This window comes from Nomascus leucogenys, chromosome 1a, assembly GCF_006542625.1.
Source record: "Nomascus leucogenys isolate Asia chromosome 1a, Asia_NLE_v1, whole genome shotgun sequence".
NCBI lineage: Eukaryota > Metazoa > Chordata > Mammalia > Primates > Hylobatidae > Nomascus > Nomascus leucogenys.
The window spans coordinates 9,204,696-9,226,826 of NC_044381.1; the positions used below are offsets into that span (position 1 = coordinate 9,204,696).

A 22,131-nucleotide genomic window follows, 5' to 3' on the forward strand; every position below is an offset into this window, starting at 1 on the left:
AAATTTCTGCAATGAAATACCTATCTCCAATTATCTAACACTATTGATGCAGCAATGAGATACTGAATCCAGAATGAGAGAAGGTAGCTGACCTTACCATGATTCACCCTTGTTCACCTTAACTATGGTGCTGCACAGAAGAGAGAAAAAGGAAGAAAGCAGAGAATGTGTTTCTCGGCACACATTTACTGTGCTCTCTAACATACCAACAATTTAGCCCATTCAGATAATTGCTTTTCTTCCTTCTAAGACAGCACTGGAGATGGAAGGAATGTGCAGTACATAAGCCGGCTGCATATGTATTCAATTATGATTGGATATGTAGTCAATTATGATCGAAGTAAATGAACTAATTTTGCAAACTGATAATTCATTCTATATGCATGATTTTTAACCTTGTATATCACATATAATATTTTATAATATTTAAGGCTGTGATTGGAATATTAAATGTAATTATGCCATAATTTCTTCTTTAATTTTTAAAGCTTTGGAAATAAAACCATAGACTTAGTCTACTGTTTGAGTATTACACAATTCAACCATGATACGTGTCTTCAAATGTAATATAATCTAAACAGTATAACATAAATTAACATGTCTTTAAAACATCTGTGCATTAACATATCTAAAAAAATGCTATGTTGGTTAGTAGGAGAGAAAGCAAGGCACAGACATGCAGACAATGGAGGGCCAGGTAGGACGATGACCATGAATATGTGGTCCTCTCAGAATGACGGTAGCATTTAGTCGTCACAGCTTAATTACATGGCCACCAAGACCACACAACTAATGCAAGTGAAGTTTCCAGAAAACAGATCTCTCTCAAGTTTTAGAACTAAGAAGCAAGTTGTAAAGTGACCATATCAAGGTATTCTCAAGGTCTGGAAGCCTGTCTTGGGATCCCTTTGCCTTCCCTACCTGGTTCATTTCACCCCCCTGTGAAGTCAGTCGTTGATTAATCCATTTCCTGGTGTTAGACTTCAGATACTAAACTCTGTCAGAAAGCCTTGAAAGCGAAAAAAAAATGTTTCCCCTGAACACCTGTATAGGACATGTATACAATCATTTAAAATAACTTTGAAAAGCTTGGAAATAGCCTTAATATAATAGCAGATTGTATGAAAAAGTATGAAGCTATTAAAATTGTTATGCACCTAGTGACGTGGAAAGATAAACTTTTACTGTTAAAGAAAAAAACTTAAAACAGTACTTTTGTTAAAATATATACATATGTATACATATGCACTGCATACATATATGAATAGACACACATATAAAAACCTAGAATGTTATACACCAATGCTATCAGCAGTTATCTCTGAGCTGTGATAAATGGCAATTATTTTAATTTATTTCCTTATGTTTACTATCCATGTTCTTTAATTTTTCCATTTGTGAACATTGTACTACCTTCCAGGAAGAGGGAAAAAAGAGAGTTGCAGAATACTTTTCACAACTGCACATGTGACTTCCTCTTGTCATGTCAGAGGCAGAAGGAGCAGACTGTAGGACTCAACACTCTGGAGGGGATTTTGTGAAATCCATAGAAAACTTTTCAGCTGGCTTTTGGGGTCCATGAATGTAACTTCGGTGTAGACTTATGACCAAGAAAGAATACTGAAGGGCCAACACAAGACTAGACTGTCTTACTCTAAACTCAACAAAGAACGGTAGTGAGAAATAATCAGGTTAAATTACTTCTGATTTTGAGGATGATGATGACAATGAGGGGTGGATTATCACTACTTACAGAATCTCATGTAATTCTTAAAACAAATTCAGAGGTGTCTTAGATATTGTTATCTCTATATTACAGATAAAGAAATTGAGACGGAGGGCTTAAGATACTTTCCATGAGTCATTCTTGGTGGTCCATAAATTAGGAAAGCTGGGATGTAAATGCAGGGATTCCTGACTTTAAAGACAGAGCTCTTAACTACTACACTCTAGTAGATACAAAAATTATAAATTTATTATCACAGAGCATAATTCCTTATTTAAAAACTGTGGACAGTAAGGAAAATAGATTAAACACCAGATACCTCTGCTAATTTTGGCTTAATGATGCATTCATCCTACAGTTGTTATTTCCAAAATTTTTTGATAATGAAAGACAAGCCACAACTTTCTATAATATATAGTTAGATTCTAACATGACTCCTATCAAATCCAAAAGAGTGGGATCTTAAGTATGATCTTTACTTTAATAATTGGGAACAAAAAGACACATCTCAAGTTCTCCCTTGTTTCTACACACCCAACTGTGCTGCCCCAAAACACTCACACACCATAGATTTTGCAGGCAAAGAGAGAAAGCTGATGCACATTCATTCCTTGGAACTGAATAGCCATAATGCAGCAAAGGGTAGAGCTGTATTGGCAGAAACTACTAAGAATGGTGAGAGACCAATAACTCATGAAAAATAAGTCTGCACTAACAGTTTTAATGACTATTCTAATGGTTTAATGGATAGCACTTTAACAGGATTTCTAGTAGAATCTGAAAGCTTCTGAAAGCTTGTCTCCAATAAACCTGTCATTAACAAAGAACTGCATTGCTTAACTACATAACCATAGTTTACTGAGTCTGAACACAGAAAAAGTATAGCAGTTGTCATCCTGTATTACAGTCACCTTTTCAAGTATTCTATTAACTGTTGTGAGAGAGACAGCTACATGATCAAAATGTAGGTTGCCAGTGAAAGAGGCATATTTATACTAAGGGGACGCAGTAGACATTAAATAAAATACAACAGAAAGCTCACAGTTATAGCTTGTGTGCAAAGACAAAGCTGAAACAGTAACTGTAATCCAAATACACAGGTTTACTAACACTGAAATTTCAAAAACTAGCTTTAGTTCTCTTTGAAAGAGTATTAAATGTTTTGGGGTGATTTGTTTTTGAATGCCTATTGCACTTTGTGTCTACATTTGACTTATTTTATATTATGTTGCTTCCTGTACTGACTTAATGTTCTTTAAAGTGAGGAATTGCCATGTTGTGGTCCTCAGGGTACGTACCAACTGAATATAAATATTGGATTGGCTATAATCAGTCCTAGTGAATAATTCTAAATTCCAGCCTTTGGCTCTGTTTTCCTCTGTCCATGTCTGAGGTTCTCATTTTTGACTTCTTTGCACTGGAATATTTCTTGCTTGGAGAGCACTTTCTTATCCTTTTTTTTTTTTTCCTAAACCCTACCTTCCTTTCAACAAGGTTCAGCTTAAATCCCACTCTCCCAATTCATTACTGCCTGGAGCTTTCTCTTACATGCTTCCACGTGTGCCATTATCATATGTTACAGACTGGAGCATCCATTTGGCAACTAGCTACGTTTAGCCTTGTAGCATTTCTTCTTGTAAAGTTGTTTGAATTCATTATCATAACTTATCTCTTCATTTGACAATTCTTTATTTCCCGAACTCTATAGTAAGTTCCTCAATGGAAATACTGTCTGGTACATATCTGTGTAGTCTATAAAATGGCTAGCCCCGTGCATGTAAAATGGATGTAAAATACATTTTTTTTGTAATTTTAATCATTTAATCTTGTCTCAAGTTCTATGAAAGTCTTTCAAGGTTGGAAAACTTATTCCTTTTGGAATTACACGTAGTCTTGTCATATATACCAGGATTACAAACCTGAGGATAACAGGCTGATGCATTCTTCCAGTATGTTCTATCAATGCTGATAGCTGTAAATTCATAGACTTTACAGCAATTATACTGATTATCAAAATTACTGAAAATAACCCATTGGCTAAGCTATGGACCATTCAAGTCGTACAAACTGAACAAGGCCTAGAGTATATTGGAAGAATAAAAATACCTTCTCAGATCCAATAGTGGGCATATTTGAGTAAACATACCCATGCTAGGAGATTTATACATGTCTGTCTGCTGGTAATGTCCCTGTAAAAATGGCTCCTTCTTTCAAAATCAAAAGTATTATCACTTGAGGCAGGAGTTCAAGACTGGCCTCAGCAACATAGTGAGACATCATTTCTAAAAAAATTTTAAAAACTCATCACAAAAGGTGGTAATGCACATCTGTAGTCCCAGCTACTTGGGAGCCTGAGGCAGGAGGACAGTTTGACCCCAGGAGTTCAAGGTCGCAGTGAGCTGAGATGAGATCATGTCACTGCACTCCAGTCTGGGTGAGAAAGCATGACCCACTCTCCAAAAAATTTAAAAAAAAAAAATATTATTAATCAAGCTATCCAATAAAAGTAAACAGGATTTTATTCTGGAAAAGACAATATGTTTGAGGTCATTTAAAACACTTACTGTTTATTAAGAAAAAATATTAAGTGAAAGATTTAGTCTTTACACAGAGTGAGTCTTGTTTACTCCATTTCAAGGGTACGCTTTGAAAACCGGACAATATAGCAAACAAAAACCAAAAAGCCTAAACAATTTCATAAACAATATGAGTAAAGTAACAAACATAAATGGCACGCTCTACAAGATACAGCCTCTTTTACCAATACAAATATTAAAATATAAGCAGGTCATCTTAACCAATGATTTACAATAAGGAAAGAACAGAAAAATACCTATATGATTCTTTGGCATCTCATATTTCTTTCTCGGGGGGCATATATTTCATCCAGCTAGGGGAATTTTGGATGAAATTATAAAACAAAATACTATGCCTGTTAACTGCTCCCACAGCTTAGAGAAACCCTAAGAAGTTCTGCCAGGGAAGCATAATAGAGAACAAATGCTGTTCCCTAATCTTATTTCACATATATTCAAGTAACAGAATATGAGAAAGAGAAACATGAGTTTTCCCTACAATAGGTCCAAAAATCTAAGAGTCTGAAGGATTGATTTTTCTGTTTAAAAAATTAGGAAATACTTTGAAACAGTTGCTAAGACAGTTTTAGACAGTTGCTAAGACACTAACGGCCCTGACCTACTGAATTTCCAAATCTTTGAACGTATTGAGTGACAGAAGAAGAAGAAATCCCATCACCCCTCACATCGTACATGTAACAAATGTAGACAAAAATGCCAGTCCCATTAACCGTGGAGTAAAACTCAGATGCATACCAAAATCCTGACAAATTCTAGTTATTGTGGCTTTGGTTAAGTTTGGGTAAAAAAAAACTAAAGGAACTCTCAGACTCAGAATTCAAGGGCAAAATTTATGCATCATTTATTTTTGTACTCCAGAGTCCAGCAAAGTACCTGGCACATTGTAAGAGCTTAGTAAATATCTGTTTTCTGAGATGAGCTGAATATAAAGCCGGAAAATTATATAGACTTTTAAAGAAGGAGTATTCATGTTCTTGAAAATTATTTCTGAGGTAGCTAAAATTCTTATTTTTATTTACTTTTAAATTTCTTGTAGCTAAAATTTTTAGAATTGGTCTTGTTCTCAGGGCCATTTGGGAGAAATGAGCAGCTTGGTTTCAAAGTTCATTTGCTTATTCTCTAGCGAAAATTATAATCCTTGGTCTGTGGCATCACGATTGGTTGCTGTGGGAATGATTATAGATCAAAAACAAAAAGATTATATCCCTTTTCAAGAGCAAATGAGTACCAAGAGCAGATGAAGAATTAAGGAGACAAAGATGTTCTTTTCATGCAAATATTTTTACAATACAACTGTGGGGAGATAAATACTGAAGCTAGTAGTCTTTATGAAATTTATAGGCAGACTTTTACCTTTGGGGAAAGACGGCTCCCTTTGCCCTCACAGTTGGCTTTGAGACATGAATACTATGGAATATTTAAAAAAAAAAAAAAAAAGAAAGAAAAGAAAGACACTGAGAGCATAGGAAAAGTGAGTTCTGTGATCAGTATTCCTGTTGTTTTATTTCAGGCAGGAGAATGTCTTCCCCATCTGTGTACAGAATCACTGTCGGGGAGCTTGATGTCCTGCAATGTCCTGGCAATATGTTGCCCAAGGGAGGTCCACCAAGGAAAGCCAAAGGTGAATTCTCCACCTAGAAAGAGGACCATGCCCATAAAGTTGCTGTTCCTCTGTCTGCACAAGACCTCTGCTACAGCACCGTAGTAGTGAGAGTTATAACCTAACGAAGCATGCTTATTCATGACTTGATAAATGATATCTATCTCGACATCATGTGACCATGCTTGGAAAGCAGGAGATGCAAAGAGAAAACCGGGCTCCTCCTCCTTTCTCTCTTTTGCGGGAGATGCAGAGAAAACCAAGCTCCTCTCTCTTTCTCTTTCTCTCCTTCCTTGCTTCCCTCCCTCTCTCTTCTTTCTTTTTCTTTTTCTTTTCTTCTTCTGTCTTCTCTCTCTTCTCTTCTCTCCTCTCCTCACCTCTCCCTCTCTCTCTCTCTTTTTTTCTCTCGACTCATGCATGTATTAATTCCAGAAAATTTTGACACGCTAGTCACAGGGATATCCTGATAAACGAGACACCATGAAGAAGCTTTCATACTAGCAGAAGACACAAGAGTAAAACTGAAGACCTTGTAATTCCTTGCAATGCCATGGATTCAGCACAGCAAACAGCGAATCAAATCTGCCATATACACAGTGACAGGCACCTGTATCACCCTAATCCTGGCCTTGTACTCAAGCCTCAAGCTGGAGTGTGGCCCAAACTGACAATGGCATTTTCAAACAACTCCTCGGTGCCCTTAGTTTCCCTCCATCAAATGTTTAAAAGCAATACAAACAAAAAAAATAAATATTCACCAAAGGTAGAAAAAAAAGCCCATTGGTCTTCTTGATTCTTTGTAATATACCTACTTAATATTTAAATATAAAGTACATTCACTGAACTTTTTTTGTAAACAGTGAATTTGCCCAGGCGTGATGGCTCACACCTGTAATCCCAGCACTTTGGGAGGCCAAGGCGGGTGGATAGCCTGAGCCCAGTAGTTCAAGACCAACCTGTGCAACATGGCGAAACCTTATCTCTACAAAAAATAAAAAAATTAGCCAGTAGGGTGGTGTGTGTTTGTAATCTTAGTTACTTGGGAGGTTGAGATGGGAGGATCATCTGAGCCTGTGCAGGTAGAGGCTGCTGTGAACCCTGATGGTGCCACTGCACTCCAGCCTGGGTGAAAGAGTGAGACCCTGCCTCAAAACAAACAAACAAACAAAAAAGGTAAATTTTACATGTGAACTGTATTGCAGTAATAAATTGATGAAGAAAAATACATAAAATATATCGCACAAGTTTATTTTTTCCTAAAACTGCCTTATTTCTTCCCATAAGTAAAATCCCTATTTTATCACAATCCTTGTACTGTTTATAATTTGAGTTCTCACATAGAAAGAAAAAAATCCTTAACGTTTCAAGTTAACATGACTTTAAGAGGTAATACGATGGTTGTTTATTTTTCAGAAAACATTTTTATGTATTTGTTATTTTGCTTTTATCTAGGGAGTCTACTTAGAAAATGTCATCTGTTGCATAATGTTAGATGTAAACTTGCAGAGACTTCAGCCACGTCACTTAACTGCCCTGAAAATGTCTTCTCTACAGTAAAATGACAGCAATGAACGAGGTTAGAAGATTCGAGAAATTCTCAAATATAACTTCACAGTAGAAACTTTGTGAAACTGAATTTAAACCTCTAAAATTTTATGAAGGATTTTTTAAAGATAATAGGATGATTCCTTGAGCTGTGACAACAAGGATCAATACAGAAGGAATAGAAAAAGAACAAAAATGGAAATCAATGCCCAGTTGCACGGCAACATCCACCAACTCTAACACTGAGACTGAAAATTTTTATTCTCCTTGTGTCTCAATAGATGACAAGGAGGTCAATTAACTACTGGTAGTGGGGGGTAAAGTCTTCTACCTTCCCTTACGCAGCACCCTAACTGCTCTTAATAAAAAGGGAGGCAGCATTTCATTGTTCATTAACTATACTAATTATAGCTTCTCAATCACTGCAGCCACATAGGCACTCCCGAGTTATAGAACAGCAATAGAAGAGGCTCGACCTAAGCCTGCAGGGATGGGAGTAGGGGAAACACAGCATTGAGAAAACAAAAAGGGAAACCTGGCATCAGAATCTGAACTTTATTACATTTACTTTAAATCATGTTTCATAATAATCAGAGAAACAGAATTTCAGCGAGAGAAAGACAGAATCTAAAAAGATCATCCAGTCCAATCACCTAAATTATGTTTGAGCTTCTGCCTCGTCAATCCGGCTCAGTAAGTTATATGCCACCTGACATACTGTTCATTTTAACAGAACTAAAAGCTGGAGTGAAACCAAACAAAACAATAATAACAATAAATTCGTAAGCCAATGGAAATAAATGTAGGTAGGCAGTGGTTTTGTATCCTCCTGCCATCTTGAAATATGACAAGCATCTTCTGACTGTATCGTAACAGCTCCTATCTTTTCAAATCATTTAGCAGCTTTTGTATGAAATTAAGTTGCAGAAACATGAAAGGATTTTGCATATATGAAAAGGTGTTTTTAGAATCTTAAAGGTGAATATTACTATATATAATATTAAAAGATTTACGAAGCATAATTTGTTGTAGTGAACAAGTTTCCCCTTCTTCATTGGTCTTATCTAAATGAAACTGGAATCTGACTCGTGACATGTAGTGAGAAGGGCACCTTGCCAGCATAGGTCTCACTTTTTTTTAATCTTCAGGGTTAGACAAGTAGGTAGACGCTGGTCTACAATTGACAATGTCAAAACAAGAAACAAGTCAATACCAGCTATCCCCTGTGAGAGTTAAGGCTGAGTCTTTACACCTTTAAATCCCATCAACCATCTGCTTTTTTTTTCCTCGATTTTATTTGCCTAGATCAAGATCAGAAGTCAAAGGCAGTCACAATTATATAGGTAGTTACAGAATCAGTCTGGTGAATTATTTCTAGCCCAACTAATCAAATATATTTTTCTGTTTGACAAGGTTAGGATGGAATGCAATTTGTTTTCAGATATAAATTATAATCCTTTCATCATCTTCAAACTTGCTAATTTTTAATAAAAATTAAACAAGAGCATGAAGAGGGTGGCTGGGTATAAAGGTTCCTGTCCAAATCATTTAAAACTAAGTCATTTTGTTGTTGTTGAAAGACTGTCTCTGATGTTGAAAAACAAAAATAAAATATAATTATAACAATAAGAAATTCGGGCCAATAATCCTTCCTTGGGGTCACCTGACTACTATGTGATCACCTTAACAGATAAGTTAATGACAACAAATTTTCCATGGTGAAAACTGTGGTGAAAGAAAATAAACTCTCAGAAGCAACTATTTATGGTGGTCAGAACATTACCCAGACCCCAGACTACATGAGTTCATATCCTAGCTTTGCCATTTACTAGCTGTGTGACCTTGAGTAAGTTACTTAACTTTCATGTGGTTCAACATACCTTTCTGTAACATGGGGAGACTAACAGTACCTACCTGGAAGGACTGAATGAGTTAATGTTTACAGTAATGCATTCCGAAGAATGTATGGCACATGGTAAGTGCTATACACATGTTTGCTATCATCATTATCCTTGTAAAGCACTATCTAGACTCTGAAACTCTATAGAAAGACTATTATGATATTAAAATGTGCAGTTTAATACTAAAAAAAAGATATAAAAATACCCTGTTAAACTGGCAGAAAAATAAAGAAGGGGGACTGGGAAGAAAAAAGGAAGGAAAGAGGAAGAGAAGGGGAATAAAAGAATGAATGAAGGGAGGAGGGATCATGAGAGAAAGAACGAATTAAATCAGGGGTCTCTGTGAGCCACTGGTTGAAGTTTAGATGACTGATGAGTGCCTGCTGTTAAGGAAATTTTTTTAGCAAGTCATATATAATAAAGTTCAGATTATGCTTCATGCATGAACTTTTAAGCTAAAGCCAAAAACTCTGATTGCTGCATCTGTGACAACGGAAAGACTACTATTTCCCAAGGCCTAGCCAAAACTGCAAATTCATGTAATGTCTTAATGTTTACATCCTTCACTTTAATCTATACTCCCAAAGCATGGTGGTGTGCCCAACAATTGTTTTTTCAAAAAGAATGACAAACTGTTTAGCCACAGTAGAAAAACCATGACAAATAATACTGCCACTACCATTTTATAATTTTACAATTAAATACATAAATAAGTAAAGTCATCCCTATGATGCTGGGTTACATCAGGCTCTAGGCAGCCTCGTTCCAATCTCTTGTTGCAGCATTGTTAAAATTTTCCCTGAAAGCTGTTCCCAGCAGTGACATAAACATAGATGTACTCATTTGGTCCCTCAGGTACTTGGAGTTTCAGGAGGAATCGTAAGAAGTGATTTCCATGACTTTTCTGAACACTTTTGAAATCACTTGGTTGCAGACTCCTTCCTATGTTATTATGACCTTTCAAGGGTGTAATCACCTTTCGCACCTCACCTCTCAGCAGCATGACCCTGATGCTGCAATGACAGTCACGGAATATGTTGGGACCCCCTGAGCAAGCCATGCTTCTTCTCATCTCCATGCCTTTGCATGCACAGATCCCTCAGCCTGGGGGCTTGTATTTCTGGCAAACTTCAGTGACTCTCCAAGTCAGGGGCACTCTGGGAAGACTCTCGTCAATATTGTCCCACTCCCAAGATGAACTTAACAATTATTATTTTTATTTTTTCTGTTTCTCCTAGAAGACTATGGACTCATTCAGGACAGCTTATTTCTTATTTTTGGTTCTCCAGTAAATGTTAAACAGATGAAGGCATTCAAACTACTCCTCTTATAAACAAAGAAACTGAGATCAGGAGAGTTGAAGAATGTGTCTGGGGCATTAAAATTTAGCAGAGACACCAGGACAGTTTCCACTCATCAGTGAAAATACCTTTTTTTGATATTTTAATGTGGATATAATTTCCAGAAATGACATTATGTACAAAATATGAAAAGAACTCTGTAGTTCTTCATAATTACCCTCCATCCTTGTCACTCTTTACCTTCCCCTAATTGCTTTCATAGAGCTCCTTTTTGGAAGAATGAGAATGTTACAGAAGATAAAAATCACTTGAGAAAAAAAAGTCATGTTAAGTGACTGACAGGTCACGCATGTTGAAGTTCACAATAACAAGAGCCACTTCTGTTTACTAAGCACAGAGGGCAATGGGCCAGGTGCCTAACATATATTCATCTTCATAACAGTCTCATGGGTAGATACTAATATTCTCATCTTAAATAAGAGAACGAAGGTTCTGAGAGGTAAAGTAACTGGCTCAGGATCAAGCAGCATAGCTGCTAATTGGCCCAGTCAAAATATGAACCTTGTTCTCCCTGACTTCAAGGCCCTCCCCAGCATCCACTATGACATCCCTCTAAGTACGCACTTAGCATTCCGATGCTAAAATCCCAATTTCATTTTGAAATAAAAATACAACTCAATAAAGAATGTCTTTTTTCAGTCCTTGCTATGGTCTCTTGGAAGTTGAAAGCTTGCTTTGGAAGCAGAGACAGAATTAACTATTTCCTGAGAGCCTTGGGCTCCACATGGGAGCAGGTGAAAAGACATTTTGGACAATGTCCAGTGATGGTCAAGGGCCAATTAGTTATAGAGAACTTGTAAGAGAACAAGGACTGAGAAAAAATGAAAGTTGAAATTGTATGAGAATAAGGACTGGGAAACAGAAAACGAGAGTTATGTGAGAGTCCCTTAAGACAGGTAGGGCTCCCACAAGAAAAAAAGAAAAGACTCTACTATGAAAGATACGAAGTTTAATGATAGTAAAGAAAATGTCTTTGGTTTTTTTTTTTTTAACGTGGGTGAAAGAAGAAACATTTTAAAAGTCTAAGTAGAAATAAGCTTTGGAACTTGAGAAATTACTTGCACTTTGAGTTTTCACAACTATAGAAGATCAGTAAGAATAAAAGACCATAAGCACATAGACATACACCCTGTTTTGAATGCAATGTTTCTTCTAAGGTGAGCTGCTGTGTCTTTGTGTCCTACTAGATTTGTTTATAAGATGCCAAAAGCAGCCCGCTGGGAAGGGACTCTGTACTTTTTCATTTTACTTGGTGAGACTGGTCCTCAACTACAGAACAAAGACAGCATCTTCTCAGATGGCCAACTGGCAGGCCGATCTTTGCTATAAAAGCGGCTCAGTGACTTTAATCAGTAGGTACTTTTGAGTTAAATCTGAGGGGTCTGCATTAAAATGTAATCACTTCTGTACTGTCTAGAGATAGTAATAGCCTATTTTCTGAGAGAAAAGAGCCTGAAAATAAGGCTTCCCTGCTGATAGATCAGGTGGGGATGTCAACTGGAAAAAGAAGCTCTTTACAGCAGGACACTCTTTGTTCTCTTTGCTCCTGTTATTGGTACTAGCAATTTTGATCACAACAAAGACTTTCTGTGAACTGTAAATTTAGTTAGAAATTGATCCAGACACACACTTTGGTTAATCACCTGCTGTGTGCCGAGCGGTGAGCTTGTTACCATGTGGCCAACAGCATACCGAGAGGCCAGACACCTGACCAAAACACCTGACCCAGAGAGGCTTGATGACAGCAAATGACTGGACGGTAAGAAAGGGCAACATAACAAGTGCTAATTGCACTGGTTTAAACTAGCAAGTTTTCATTTCTTTCAGTCTTTTCTTCTTCTTCTTCTTCTTCTTCTTAGTATTATGATTATTATTTTTTGTTACTGACATCAGCAAAGCCCTAAGCGTTTGGTCTGGGATAGGAAACGGTAGGGTTTCATTGATTCTAAGACATACATTTTTTTCCACATTCTAACATCTCTGAAATTGATGTGCATCTTAAAATTGATGGTATCTTGCAATTATACTGGTGATATCTTTTATTCCTTAGTGATACATGCAATGATCGGGTATCTTAAAATTGATGGCACCTAGATGAGATAAAATAAGTAATAGCTACTAAGACTACTGAGTACTGGTGTCAGGAAATCTGATAAGCATGTATGTGTTTGTTTTTAACGATTGTATGAAGTAAGTACTAATGATTGCTTCTTTATATAGAGATGAATAAGTTAAAATACAGAGAGGTTCAGTTATTTGCTTAAGATCAAACAGTTTGAGCTAGGGGCCAAACTGGCGACCTGAGCCAAGGGCCTGTATGCTTAGCAACTGTGTCATAATATTTATTCCCACTGCTGGCTCAACAAGTAGAAAGCCCTGAGTGGCAGGCAGAGAGGTTTGGACCCAATCTGAGAAGCAGAAAAACTGCTACGTTCGTAAGGAATTGGGCAAAGACTCTCACACACCCACCTCCTATCCCAGAGTATTAGGAGATTCTGATTTGGAATAGTAAATTTAGCCATTCATCTTCCTCAACTTCATCCATCCCAGGTACAAAAATCTTGTTACTGCTTTTTATTTCACAAAATCGCTCATTTTTCTCATCCATTACCAAACCACCATAATTTGTTCTCAACTTTTTTAAAAACAATCTTTTATCTCTTGTGACTCATATGTCAAAAATACTTAGAAATGGAGGCCTTCCCTTAGAAATGGAAGAGTCTATTCCACTCTTCCACTTTGCAGAAACGATGAAAACAGATCTCTGTCATCCACCGCTTCCTTCCTTCAAGAAAATGGGGGAACCACCTTCAAGAAAAAATCCAGTGCATTCGAAGTCGGCCAAAAAAAAAATTGTGTGTGTGTGTATGTGTGTGTGTGTTTGGTTTCTTGTTTTCGTTTGTATGATTCTTGAATACATGTCACCCCTCATGAGCTTTCACATAAATTATAAACTAATAGAAAGCAGATATGACAGAAGTTTTGCACTATAAGTGCTCAGAGGTTTACAACACCTAATAATGATGATTGTTTCACTAATGATGGTCCTGCACCTGTGAATACACTGTGGCACATCTGGTCAAATATACCAAGAGTCTTTTCCAAGGGAAAATAGAAATGTTTTCTTTTGTGGTCATTGCTTAGATGACAGACAATTTTTGTCCCCTCTGTGGAGAAATACAATGTTTACCATCAGGAGTGAACAAATTATCTATGGAGAAAAGAAATGCATTCTTAGCATGTCATAGAAAACCACCGGGTTTTCCCAGGAATGGTCATGCAATGGAAATTGGTAACTATGACATTTTCACAGAAATTTTAAATATAAATATTTTGATCTAGTTGGATACTAAGGTTTCTGAGCTCTAACATCAGGGCATAGTAAGAAACAAAGTGTGATCTGGCCGGGCGCAGTGGCTCACGCCTGTGATCCCAGCACTTTGGGAGGCCGAGGCGGGCAGATCACGAGGTCAGGAGATCGAGACCATCCTGGCTAACACGGTGAAACCCTGTCTCTACTAAAAATACAAAAAATTAGGCGGGCGTGGTGGCAGGCGCCTGTAGTCCCAGCTACTCAGGAGGCTGAGGCAGGAGAATGGCGTGAATCCCAGGGGGGCGGAGCCTGCAGTGAGCCGAGATGGCGCCACTGCACTCCAGCCTGGGCGACAGCGAGACTCTGTCTCAAAAAAAAAAAAAAAAAAGAAACAAAGTGTGAAACATTTAAGTGTTCACATCAGGTAAGTTAAAGTGCAGTGAAGAAGAACAAAACGAGATGAATTTGTGACCTGGTTTTACCACACATAGTAGGTGTGTGACCTTGGGTAAGTCACTTCTTTCTCAGTCTTATGCTCCTTACCTGTATGATGGGAAAGTGAAACCACATGATCTCTGTGGTTTAGACAGCTCTAAATATTAAAAAATATGACCTAAGCAATGTTTTTAAATGTCTCTATATGCCTCAACACTGACTTGATGTATTTCATTATTCATCAAGGAAATATGTTTTTCCTTTATCTGTCTTACTGAGTGATGGGAAGATTTTAACTTACTCTACAAAGGTGTAATACATATTGTTTTAAAAACAGAAGGACAGGGCTCTGATATCTGAAATATTTCATATAAAAGGCGCATTATCATCATCACAGACAGGAGATGTGACAGTGCTGCCACGAGAACAGGAAGAAACTCAGCACGTGGATGCTGAATGGCGGGAGACATGTGAGCATTGAGACTGGAGACAGTCCACCTCCAGAGACGGCAGCAAAGGCGTTGGGACTGGGCTTTGTGATGAGAACAAAACAGATCAAAGAGGCCTTCTTCAGGGAACCCCTCTGTGAACCACAGAGTTTCTTGCCCCTCTCCAATGGCAACAGAAAGATTGCTCCGAGTTAATACATAGCTTTAAGGTAATACTACTAACAGAGCTAGTGCTGACTAACTTGAAACTAGATGTCTGATGACTGTTCATCTCTGTGTAACTACCATGACAGGATGGACTGTGGTCCAAAATGTGACTTGCAAGTGGGCTGATAGGAACTCAGAAAAAATGCTGTTGTTGTAACTATATAAAAAGGGGTTATTATCTCAACCCACACCACAAAATGTATAAAACCTAGAATGTACCTGAAGTAGAGTATGTTATTTGGGACAGTATTTCTATTAAAAAACTGTACCTTGAGGACCACATTGGGAACTAGTTTCACATTTTCTCTAACTTTATAGCTTTTCTTGATAGTGACCACTGGGATAACCATTAATTTTATTTTTATTTTTTTTTACTTTTTTTCAGACAGGGTCTCCCTCTGTCACCCAGGCTGGAGTGTAGTGATATGATCTCAGCTCACTGCAGCCTCAACCCCTTGGGGGTCAGGTGATCCTCCCACCTCAGCCTCCTGAGTAGCTGGGACTACAGGTGCATGCCACCACACCAGGCTAATTTTTTTTTTTTTTTTTGTAATTTTGTAGAGACAGTTTCACCATGTCACCTAGGCTGGTCTCAAACTCCTGCACTCAAGCAATCTGCCTGCAGCGACTTCCAAAGTGCTGGGATTACAGGTGTGAGCCACTGTGCCCAGCTGGGATGACAATTTGTTACATAAAGACATTGCCAATATCTTTTAAAATGTAGATTCTGAATCAGTAGCATTGGGGTAGTGCCTAAAATTCTGCATTTCTAACAAGTTCCCAGGTGACGCCAATGCTGCTGGTCTGCAGTCCACACTGACTATGAGACTACCAGAACATGCATTTCTCATGTGCCTTTCCCTTGATAAAATGCACTTCACTCCTCTTCCTAGTTCCACTAAGAGTGCCATCTTCTCTTCAATACCTTTCTCAATTCTCCAGATCATTATGACCTTTACTGAATCCCAATAACATTCCAATAGCACTTAAGATTACCTCCTTGGTGTAATTCTTGTTTGATTGTATATATTTGTCTTTGACAACTACAAACTCCAGAAGTATAGGTTTCTTACAACTTCTATATTTTCTCAGCACTGAGCACAATGCTTTTCTGTAGTACTGTAGTGGATAATTATTGGTTCCTCCTCCCAGCTCACAAGCCTCCTTACACAGAAACTTCCCTCTCTCCCATCTAAGATCTGTATGAGTGGACTGTTAGCAGTTACGTCCCAATGTGTGTCACCACAACAAACAGTCGATTAGAGTTCAGAGTTTGCTCTCTGGCATTTAAAACATGACTGGCAAGAACAACTTAGTCTCTTTATGGGGCCTGTATGTAAATGAAAATATGATTAAAGACCATGTTTTCTGTGCGTGGGTGAGAAAAAAAAGAAGACGCTGGCTTGTATAAGGGGAAGAATGAAGCCACCCCAGAGAACGCACAAAGATGAAAGCTCCAGAGAAGATATCAGGAAATTGCCACAGCCCTTCAGTTTTAGATGACTGTTCTTAATGTATGCCTTTACTGTTAGCCTTGGCCCTATAATACATCAAAAACGCTCTTCTGTTTTTCCTTGAGAATTTCTAGGGGCTGCAGTTGCTTACGATCTATCTAGTCTAAATAAGATTTGTACATATATGACTGTGATGATGCCTACTGATTAAATTTTAAATATACTAGTCTATATGCTATCTCAGAAAATGGTGAAATGAAGACTGGGGGTCATGTTCTGTAATACCTTACCCTAAACCAATGACATTCCTCAAATTGAAGTCTTTGGAGCACCTGCATCAAAGTCACCTGAAGAGCTCTCTTAAAATGCAGATGCGTAGATACCACAGCTGACCTATTAAACTAGCATTTCTGGGGTTGGGACCAGGAATTTCAATTTTATTGTGTCTCTGCCAGGTTTTGGTATCGGGATGATGCTGGCCTCACAAAATGAGTTAGGGAGGAGTCCCTCTTTTTCTGTTGTTTGTAATAGTTTCAGAAGGAATCAGCTTCTCGTTGTACCTCTGGTAGAATTCAGCTGTGAATCTGTCTGGTCCTGGGCTTTTGTTGGTTCGTAGGCTATTAATTACTGCCTCAATTTCAAAACGTGTTATTGGTCTATTCAGGGATTTGACTTCTTCCTTGGAATTTCAATTTTAAATAGGCAACCAAATGATCTGTAGGCGCCAGCCTAAGATTTTGTTTGGCAACGTCTACCCATATTATTCTGATTTAAAGATTCACCAGCCTAATATATGGACTTTAACAGCCATACCAACTTTAAGGAGGACGTTATTCCCTGCATTCCAGATGCCATTCTCAAATTGAGACTACTTAAATTCCAGCAGGACTTTTCAGTTTCATCTCAGAAAGTGGACATCTAAAGTATTTATAAAGACCTGCAGAGATGGGGTTACACTAATTTATCAAGTCCATTTTTCTAGCTTTCACTAAATTCAGTGTTGGAGTTTAACGGCCTTTACAGTACAGGAAGTGTCTCACAGGATCTAATAATACTGTGCTACAATATAACCTACTTCCTCCTATTCTGACCTCAGGATCAGCGCAGACAGCTTTCACCCCTTTAACCTGTTTTAGTCTTAGAATCAGAGTAAAAAAAATTAGCTTCATGCATCTTACAAGTTCTGAGTAAACATTTACTCACAGTGATTACGCCAAAATAATCAGGTGTTTGAAAGCAATGTGAGTTTTCTTTCCTCCGTTTTCTTTGCTGAAAGCCAGTAAAAATCTATTCAAATTTATGTTGAAGATAATAAACAATTTTTCCCCACAAAGTGTTGCTCTAAGCCTAAATTTTTATGTTGAGGTCTTAATCGTATTATCACAGTTGAATACAACACTTAAACATCTCCTTCATGCCTGTTAAGGCACAGTAGAGTCAATTCATGCCCAGGGAGCTTTAATCATGGATCATCATCATGAACATCCGTGAAGAGTCTATGTGGGCTGTCATGTCCACAGCTAAGCCTACTGGGGAAGCTGTGCATAGCAGCACTGCCAGCAGGCAGTTCATAACTATTTTCAAGGAGCACTTCTGATCTAATGGCTAAATGAGGATCATTAAAGTATCTTTACATGTAGCATTTCTTGAAAATTCCATATTTAAAAGAGACCAGTTATTGTATTCAATGGATGCAACTGAGATTGCTTGAGTGATGGTTTTATAGCCATGTGCTGCATAATGACATTTCAGTCCACAACAAACCACAAATAAGAGACTGATCCATAAAACTATAATAGATCTGAAGAAATTCCCATCACCTAGGGATGCGGTAGCTGTTGGAACGTCCTAGCACAGTGCATTACTCCTGTGGTTCTAGAGATGTTGGTGTAATTAAACTTATTCTGCTACCAGTCATATAAAAGTCAGGCACATACAATTAGGTACAGTACATAATATTTAATAAGTGAATATGTTACTAGTTTATGTGTTTACTACAGTGTACATTTTATTGTTATTTTGAAATGCACTCCTTCTGTTAAAATAAAAAGAACTTTAAAACAGCCTTAGGTAGGTCCTTCGAGAGGTATCCAGAAGAAGGCATTATCATCATAGGAGGTGACAGCTCCAGGCTGTCACCCTGAAGATATTCCAGTGGACAAAATGTGAAGGCAGAAGACAGTGATATGGATGATTCTGACTCTGTGTAGGCCTAGATTAATGCATGTTTTTGCATCTTAGTTTTTAATCAAAAATACTAAAAAGTTAAAATAATTTAAATAGAAAAACACTTACAAAATAAGGATACAAAGAAAAATGTTTTTGTATAGCCGTACAATGTGCTTGTGTTTTAAGCTAAGTGGTATCAAAAGAGAGTCAAACAGTTTAAAAATGTTATAAAGTAGTTACAGTAAGCTAAGGTTAATCTACTATTGAAATAAAATTTTAAAATAAATTTGATATAGCCTAAGTTTACAGTGTTTATAAAGTCTACAGTAGTATACAGTAATGTCCTGGGCCTCCACATTCACTCACTACTCTCACTGACACCCAGAGCAACTACCAGTCTTGCAAGCTCCATTCATGCCAAGTGTCCTACATAGGGGTACCATTTAATTTTTTTGTTTGTTTGTTTGTTTCACTCTTGTCGCCCAGGCTGCAGTGCAATGGTGCGACCCTTGGCTCACTGCAACCTCTTCCTCCCGGGTTCAAGCGATTTTCCTACCTCGGCCTCCCAAGTGGCTGGGATTACAGGCACCCGCCACCACGCCTGGCTAATTTTGTATTTTTAGTAGAGACGGGGTTTTACCGTGTTGACCAGGCTGATCTCGAACTCCTGAACTCAGGTGATCCACCTGCCTTGGCCTCCAAAATGCTGGGATTACACACGTGAGCCACTGCGCCCGGCCTAAAAATCTTTTTTACAGGATTTTTTACCTTACCTTTTCTTTGTTTAAACATACAAATAGCTGGGTATAGTAACTTGCTGTACAGGATTGTAGCCTAGGAGCAATGGGCTATACCATATAGCTTAAGTGTATAATAGACTATACTACCTAGGTTTGCTATACTGCACGATGTTTACACAATGACAAAATCACCCAAGAACACATTTCTCCAAAAGTATCCCTGTCATCAAGTGACGCATGACTATATTATTGCCCATGGTTTAAAGTTATATTGGTGGAGAGTGAATTAATGGCTTATTAACAGGTCGAGCTATCATATTTCCACAATTTGTAACCCATTACATAACTTATAATCAAAAATAAACAATTAAAGCAGGGCTATGAAAAAATATCACATGGCAAAATAATAAGAATCATATAACAATAAAAAGTAGGTTGGAGTCATGAAAGATTTCTGGTTCATAAAAATTGACATAACTAAGAGTTTTTTATGTTGCCCCAGGGGCTATTTATGATTTGCCTTATTTTCTCTAAACTCACCCTGGAACCTTAAGCCCTAAATTAGAAACTATAGAAAGTGTTTTAAAGGACACTGCATAATTTTAAAGGAGCAATTCTGATCAAGAGGAAGAGCAGGAAAGAAATAAGCTGCGACCATTTGAGAAGAGAAGATAACGTGCGATCCGGTGTGAATTTTCCTAGCATTGAAAATGTTCTCCTGAATGCTTGGAGCAGAATAAAGGAAAATATAACTTCACAAGAGGCAAGGAAACAAACAAAATCTTTGCATCCTATCAAATATATGACAAAGATGCTGCAGTATGCAAATTGAATAAAACGCGGTCTGGCTCTTGAGGGTGGAGGTGAATGAGACTACAGATATGTTTTGGTTTTCCAGCACAGTAACTTAAAATAATGAACATTTGAATATTTGAAGATTTTGGGAAGGCCATGCCACAGGCCTCACTGCTCCATGTTCTCTTACATGGAGCTTCTTCTTCTTTTTGTGACCCCTCTAAGCCACTTGAGGTTGGGGGTCCTCTTAGAGGTTACTACAGAATGTGATAGGGTAGAATGTTAGCGCTGGTAGGTCCAGTGCAACTGCCCCAATTAAGGCTGATACAACAGATACCAAGCGGTAACGGGATGTGTTAACGACTCCCAGTAAGTAAATCAACAGAAACCCCGATGGTGAAATTTGGGCTGCCCAGGTACCCAATAACCTTTTATTATTTGGTATAACTACAAGATTTTAGTTGTACATTTTAATCTTACGTTAAAACTGGTCTAGAAAAAACAATTATGGTCCGGTTATTAACAATTCATTAATTGGCTTCATTAAGGGTCCTTGTTGCTAGAGAATACCAGAAATACCCAGTTTTATAACTTTTTCATTGATATATACCACGATATCCAAATACACACACACACACACACACACACACACACACACACACACACACGTGCATACACACAGGCTTTTAATTTACCTTCATCAAGAATTCACAAAGAATCTTTAAGGATTCCGGAATTTTAAGATAGCATTCAGTGCACCATTCCTTCAAAAACAAGCAACCCTCTGAAAATACATTTCTATCTTAATATTAACTCTAGCATTAATTTAGATTGAAGAATAAGATAATATACATGTACTCAGTAATTACAGAGTTTTCATGGCTTATAAAACCAGGAGTCTTGAGAAATGTACTTAATCTTCGTAATCTTTCTTTTTAGATGAGGATTCTTATCACAAATCAGTGTATTTGGCACCTATTTGGTATGCTGGAAAGCTTATCAATTTAGTATATTCTAGGAACTGAAAGACAAATACTGCATGATCTCATTTATATGTGAAATCTAGAGAAGTCAAACTCATAGGAGTAGATAATAGAATGGTGATTACCAACGGATGGCTGGAGAAAGGGGAGATGTTGATCAGTTTTAGCTAGATGGCAGGAATAAGCTTTAGCGATCTATTACACAGAATGGTGACTATAATTAATAATAACGCATAATATATAAATACATACAATTATTGCCAATTAAAAATAAAAATAAAAAACAGAAAATTCATAATCTCAGCAAGTAATATTGAACAAACGTAAAATTAACACTTTTTAAAACTGTAATTACTATATTGCTTGTGCAGACACTTCTAAGTTGACGATTCATTATACATTTTTATATCACATTTGAGTCATACTTAAAGGGAAAAGCACTGATGAAGTTAATTTTCAAGAATATGGTCAAAAAAAGAGAAGAGCAACTCTTGAAATTACTGTAAAGAATAAACACAGTGAATTACCTCATATTCCTGTGAAAACTTCAAGTTGTCATTTGCTTTCAATCTTTCAATGTGGTCTGCAAGTTCCAAGATGGGTATTGGAGGATGGCTAGCCATACCTATTGAAAAAAGGAAAGAAGAAACACATTTGAAAACAAATGAAAACGATGCTAACTATTCCAAAATATAGAGAATACTATAGTTAGAAATGGCCTGAAAATATGTGAGTAGTAAAGATGCTTTAGGTGAGGAAGCAGGCAAATAGTTTGGTTACTCAAAGCAGGACATGCTCTGGGAAGATGAATTTTGTGGCCAAATGAAAAGTCACCAAGCATAATCTCCAAACTAAC

At 37.4% G+C, this 22,131-nt stretch overlaps 1 protein-coding gene across 37 annotated transcripts in view; it reads right to left on the reverse strand.

The window, feature by feature from the left end:
- The window catches only part of PTPRD (protein tyrosine phosphatase receptor type D), a 2,318,035-nt gene that overhangs the window by 101,162 nt on the left and 2,194,742 nt on the right, over nt 1–22,131 (reverse strand). For all 37 annotated transcript variants that reach the window (XM_030814138.1, XM_030813761.1, XM_030813755.1 and 34 more), the window contains one exon: nt 21,803–21,900. In XM_030814138.1, the coding sequence (XP_030669998.1) occupies nt 21,803–21,900 (98 nt within the window). The remainder of the gene's footprint in view (nt 1–21,802; nt 21,901–22,131) is intronic.